This window comes from Abrus precatorius, unplaced genomic scaffold (assembly GCF_003935025.1).
Source record: "Abrus precatorius isolate BTA unplaced genomic scaffold, Abrus_2018 Scaffold4, whole genome shotgun sequence".
NCBI classification, from domain to species: Eukaryota; Viridiplantae; Streptophyta; class Magnoliopsida; order Fabales; family Fabaceae; genus Abrus; species Abrus precatorius.
Window position 1 is genome coordinate 20,899,477 of NW_020874384.1, and position 6,000 is coordinate 20,905,476.

The 6,000-nt window shown below is 27.1% G+C and overlaps 1 protein-coding gene across 2 annotated transcripts; it reads left to right on the plus strand.

Annotated features, from left to right (window-relative positions):
- The first annotated feature begins 1,750 nt into the window (after positions 1 to 1,750).
- Positions 1,751 to 3,331, plus strand: LOC113865739. 2 transcript variants are annotated; one of them, XM_027500468.1, is made up of 3 exons: positions 1,751 to 2,124; positions 2,204 to 2,266; positions 3,238 to 3,331. In XM_027500468.1, exons 1-2 carry the CDS (start codon positions 1,888 to 1,890, stop codon positions 2,261 to 2,263), a joined length of 297 nt encoding a protein of 98 aa, XP_027356269.1. In that variant the 5' UTR covers positions 1,751 to 1,887; the 3' UTR covers positions 2,264 to 2,266; positions 3,238 to 3,331. The 2 variants fall into 2 exon arrangements, with proteins under 2 accessions (XP_027356269.1, XP_027356268.1); XM_027500467.1 differs by lacking the exon at positions 3,238 to 3,331 and having other exon boundaries at positions 2,204 to 2,612.
- The last annotated feature ends 2,669 nt before the right edge of the window (positions 3,332 to 6,000 follow it).

Consider the following 6,000-nt stretch of genomic DNA (forward strand, 5'->3'; position numbering starts at 1 on the left):
CTAATATTTTAAACCGTAGTCGTAAGAGTGAAAAAAGGTCGAGTTAGATTTTGTAAGGTCTGTTCCTAATTGATTCTTAAATCCAATATTAAATTTTGACCCGTTTATTTGACACTAACTATTATTAAGGTAAATCCAATAATATTAAACTAGATCCGTCTATTTTATATAAATTATTTTTAAGGTATAATTTGACATTTTTATATGTTTAACTTGATCTGTAAGTTTACGTTGTAATGAAGACTTTTAAATAGGTAAAAATGTTACATTTCAATAAGTTAATAAATCTAAACTTACATACAAATTAACATATTTTAATTAAACTTGTAAAGTATTTTATGTCTTATCTCATAAAAGTGGTTCGAGTCAAATAACTCATTGTTGAGTCAAATCCAGTGTAGCCTATTTTGATAGTTCTACCTGTAGTGCTTCAAATTTTACACATAAAAAAAAGACTTTAGGCATTTATTAATAAAAAAAATTCAAAAACATATTTTAGAGTATATCAAAAACCACAAGATGGTTCATTATTATATTTTGACTATTTTTTAAATATGTTTAAGATATTAATTATCATTTGTTAAGATTAATTGCACTATTGACCTTGTATTTTAAATTGCGAATGGTTTTAGATTTTAAAAAATATATAATTAATTAGGTTATTCCTAATTTAAATTTTATGCAAATTCAGTCTTTAGTTGATTTTTTCATATTAAAAATCCCTAAAAGTTATATTTTATATATTTAAAAAATATGTGAATTTTAAAATGAAAGAGAATATAAAATAATTTTAAACTTTACATAAACGCGAAAAAAGTTGTTTGTGGTGGCATTATCGAAACTCTTAAAAAATATTTATCACAAACTTTACACAAAATCTCAATCACTTTTAACCATTTAAGTTAAACTTTAGAGTCTTTTAATTAAATTTTAAACGGTAAAGGATTTACAATTCACTAATATTTCAATAAAAACAATGTTTTAATAAGAATAAATTATAGTACTTTTTTTAATGTTTAAAAAAGTTTTAACATGTTTTTTATATTTAAGAATATTAAAAAAATAACAATCTTTAAGGATTTGTTTAAGAAATTAAGGTTTTAGAGATAAAGGATTATATTTTAAATAAATATATTTAAAATTAATATTAATTTTTATAATAAATTATATAAATTAATATTAACATAAATTTAATATATTAATTATATATTTATCATCATAAATTATATATAACATTTTAATTTAAAAATTTTTAAATGTCATCCTCTTCAAAATTTCCTCTAAACTCTAAACGTATAGTTTATTACAAGAGATTTTCTTTTCTTTTTTCCAAACATGTTTCCTTTTACATGTGAAAATATTGTAATATAATTTATTCAAAATGTATTTATTAGTTATATTTTTTCCGGCTTTTAGTCTTGTTTATTAGTAAAAAAATATTTTATAAATTTAGGTAGAATTTATTATTTTAATTTGTTAAATTTAAGTGAAAAATATAATAGATTAAATTTTTTAAACAGAAGATAAAAAATTAATTTACAAAAAAGTATGTTGAAAAACTGACTGTGAAATAAATATTTTTTAATAATCAATAAAAAATTTAAAATTAAAACTACATGTATATTAGAGGACAATAACTACAAATAAGTAAACAAAAAAAAAAAAATCGTCAGTGAGTTATTTTCTTTAACAAAGGTATTCTATATTTTACGGGCAGTCCTATTTTTTTTGGGTCAAAGGGGCAGTCCATCGTCCCATATCTGAATAATGGTTATTGGGCCGAAAGGTGGGTTGTGGCCACAACAATTTTCTGCCATCTACGCATCAAAGGAGTCACGCTCACGCGCGTTTTCAATCCGCAACTCTTGAGAAATCTGAGGGGTTAGAATGGCGAGTAGCTGGAGAAGAACGGTGGGTAACGTAAGGTCCTTCATAGGCAATTCTATGGGAGGCCTTAGAGGCGGTAGCAACCTTGCTTCTTGGGTTGTCGCCGGAACCCTAGCCTACTTCCTCTGGATCAAACCCTCCCAAGACCTCAAGCGTCAACAGCAGGAACAGGCTTCTCTCGCCGCCTCCGATCCGTATCGCTACGTTGAGACTCGAAAACCCATTCCCGATCCTCAAGTTCGCTCTCTTCCTCTCTGTCCGTTCTACTTCTATATTCTCCGCTGCACTTATAATTTATTTCCAATTTTAATTTCAGGTAACCGGTTTGGTATATGGAAACAAAAACAAGGACAAAGAAAGTAAACCAGAGGATTAACATGCATGTTAGTTGCCTTAGTTGTATTCACGTTTGCTCCCTTCGTATGTTATTATTTTTTTAGCTTCGAAGATCATCGTCCGTAATAATCCGTTCTTCAGGAGGCATGTTATTGTATTTAATAAGTCCTTCTGTTATTATTCATAGAGCAATGTTAAGGTTGGGTTCATGATCACTGTTTGGATACCTGTTACATCACAGTTTGTAAAAATTTTAGAAGAGTTGCATTAGAAGTTCTGTTGCATTAGAAGTTCACGAGGGCTTTAGCTAAGAGAGTTTATGTGCGTGTACTTTTCAAAATTCTTGAAACCGGCATCTAATTATAATTATTCCCCTGGCTCTCTTTCTCTGAGTTGATCTATGTCTGAGTTTTGACAAGGTTTACATTGGCTGCCAAAATCCTAATCTAGTTCTCTGAAATCTGAATTATGATAAGAGTTTAATTATTGAAACTTGGCAGTCATTTCAACTGTGAATTAAAAAATTAAAAACATTTTATCCCCCTCTGTGGAACTTTATTGGAGGAGCAACCATGGAACAGTTCCTCTATGTTGCCTTATGGATATGATTAACGGAGTTAAATACCACAAAACTACTTTAGTGAAAGGAGAACGAGCTTCTGTAAATGTGAAACGCGGCAATCTGTGCAGGGTATCGTGGACACTGTAAATTTTGCCATCCATGTGATATGAAGTTTACTTAGTACTAGTAGGGTTTACCAAGTTTAATTTTTTGTCTCCTTTAGTCTCATTTTGTTGCTCTAGTTTATAGTCTCGAATATGTATTTACTGTTTATACTCTGGTTTCCACTGGGTTGCGCTTGTACTTCTTCCGTGGCTGACTGAATTGAATTAAGGTGCTGAAATACATTTGTCATTCTACTTACTTTTTCTGGATGCAGTAGAAAGAGTTTCACTTGTGCTGTTGACATTGGTGCAGTCAAATTCCACTGAGTATAGATTTTTGTAATGTAGGAATCATTGACAACCAAAGTACACGAGGATGCTGGGGTTACTTTTTTTAGAGAACTTGAATTTGAATTTGGGAACTTATAATGTGACAATGGGAGTGTTGGATTTTTATTTTATTTTGGGCCTTTGAAAAATAATGCATTAACCATGTTGAACCAGCTGGCATGGCACAAAACCCTCCTGCCCTGATTCTTTCCCGTAAGCCTCATTTTTCTTTTTCTTTTATTCATAAAATATGTTCTCCCCGTTTGGCATGGCAGCCAGATGGAAGAGAAGCAGGAAGTTTGGCATCGCAGCCAGATAAGCAGGAAATCATCCATTTAGTCGTAAATAGTCATGTTCATCTTGAGTTATTGTTAACAGTATCACTGTTCTTTTCTCCGAACTTTGCTTGAGCTATCATTTTCTCTTGCCTGCATCTTTTATTTTGGAAAAATAAATAAAAATTGAATTTGGTTTTAGTGAAAGTTCGACTTCCATTTCAATAATTTGCACAAAAGTTAGTATTAAAAGTTGACACAAATTACTGAGTAAAATTCTAATTTTCATTGAAGAATAATATGAGTACCTAAAATCTGAAAACATGTTTTTGTCCTTTTAGAAAAGATTGAGATTCATTTATTTTTCTTTCATGTTCATTATTTAATATTGACTAATGCTGGACAAAATTATGACAGTAAGCACTCTTTAAACAATCATGAAAATGTCTTTTGGCTTGTTGGATTATCTGATTTTTCTTCCTTGTTTTCCTTTGCTCTAGTCTGCTAAACAGTTATGCTAGGATTGTTCAGTTTTGCTGCCGTTCCGTTTCGGGAGGACTATGTGTAGTGGCTTTTTCAATATATTTTTCTTATTCTTATCTTATTTTTCCTCTGTATCAAGGTATTTTTTTTTTTGGGTAATGATATGAGGTGCTTGACCCTTGTGCAAGAATACTTGGAAGCCTTAAACATGCTTGTGTCCTGTATTTTATGCTTGGGAAGCACTTTCTGATGCTGTAAAATTTACACTTTTCAGTGTTATAGGGTATACTCGCAAAGGAAACATGATACATGCTCTAAGGGACCCACTGCCAGGAAAATTTTTTTTTTTTTTCTTCTTTCAACAAACGTTTGAATGGATAATCTTTTTATCAGTGTTTCACTCTCTGGGTTATAAAAACTTTCTCATTACTACATGTTATTGTGCATATTTGAGTGATCATAGAGTAATTAAGCAACAACCATGATATACATCAGCATACCAGCTTGTAATTAGCATTTTATTACAAATTTTAATTCTTAAATGCTAGGATATGTTAAATATTTTTTCTTTATTATGAAACATTTTTTTATTGTTATTTAATATCTACTTTTATATTTTGAAAATTTTTAAAATTGTTAATTTTCTTGTGATAATTTTTTTTCTCCTTTAAAATCTCATATTTCAATTACTTGTAGACAAATAAATAATGGATACACTCCTTTAAACAAATACGCCTTTATTTAGTTAGGGTGCTTTGAAAATATAGATTAAATAAGTGTTTATTTAATAAACTGAAAAGGGATTTATTCTGATAAATTATGTTAAGAAGTTTATTGAAATGAACTAAAATAGGTATATGATATCTATAACTAATTTTTATAAGTTCTTCCAAATGCCAACCTTTAAACAATACATTATGTTTTTAATAAATCTTTTTAACTTGTTAATTACTTAATATAAAAATTAATAAATAAAATATTAAATTCATAATTTAATTCTTATACTTGACATATTTTTTAAATTGGTGCTACACAAAAAGAAAGTTACAATTTAGTTTTTAAATAAGTAAATATTTTTAAATTAGCCATTATCATTTAAAATTTGATGAGACATTGGATGGAAGAGACAAAATGTAAAATAAATGATTTGTATAAGAACTAAATTATACATTTTAATTATAAAATATTTGTGAATAAGTGTTTATTATAATGACCAAATTTGTATTCAACAAGAGATTAAATAAATAAATTTTAATTTAAAAAATGAAATACTGAATAAAAACATCACAAAATTTAAAAAATCTAATTTTTTTTAAAAGATAAAAGTATACAATAAGAACATGTTAATTTTTAAAAATTAAATAACTAAATATAATAAAATTTTATTGAAAGGAGAAACATTTACTACATATTTATTATAACCAAACGTGTAACTATAAATTAAAAAAATGACTTGTTTAGGAAAAAAAAAAAAGAGATATTAATACAAAACATAAATTTATAAGATTAGAGAAACCAATAATTATGTTGATTGGCTTGTTAAGTTTGGGGCATATTCCTCCTTTGTCCTTGTATTCTTCCCTTTGCCTTGATACTTCTGCTTCTTGTTTTTTCAAGCCTTAGTATTTATTGTTTGGATTGATTAGCCCCACCTCTAGTAAAAATAAAAATAAAAACTTATTTTTAACAAACATATAGATGATATAATTTCATATTTCAAAAGACAGTAAATATTTTTTTTTATAAATATTCTATAATAATTAGTGTATAGTAAAAATATTAACTCTGATATTTTATTCATTTATTTGAAAGTATGATAAAATATAAAATGTTAACTTTATCCTCTAAGACTAAAATTAAAAAATTAATTATAATAAAATTTCATTGAAAGAAAAAAAATATTTATTATATTTTTATAATTTGAATACAATGAATGAATTTTTTTAATAAAAAAATATTCTTAAACTCATTTAAAATAATTAAAATTAACAAAATCTTATAAAATAAAGTAGATTTGTATGAG

Excerpts from the sequence above, each read along its gene's own strand:
- LOC113865739 (XM_027500468.1), top strand. The coding sequence starts at position 1,888 with ATGGCGAGTAGCTGGAGAAGAACGGTGGGTAACGTAAGGTCCTTCATA. Across the intron at positions 2,125-2,203 it reads AACCCATTCCCGATCCTCAA|GTAACCGGTTTGGTATATGG; the intron begins GTTCGCTCTCTT and ends TTTTAATTTCAG.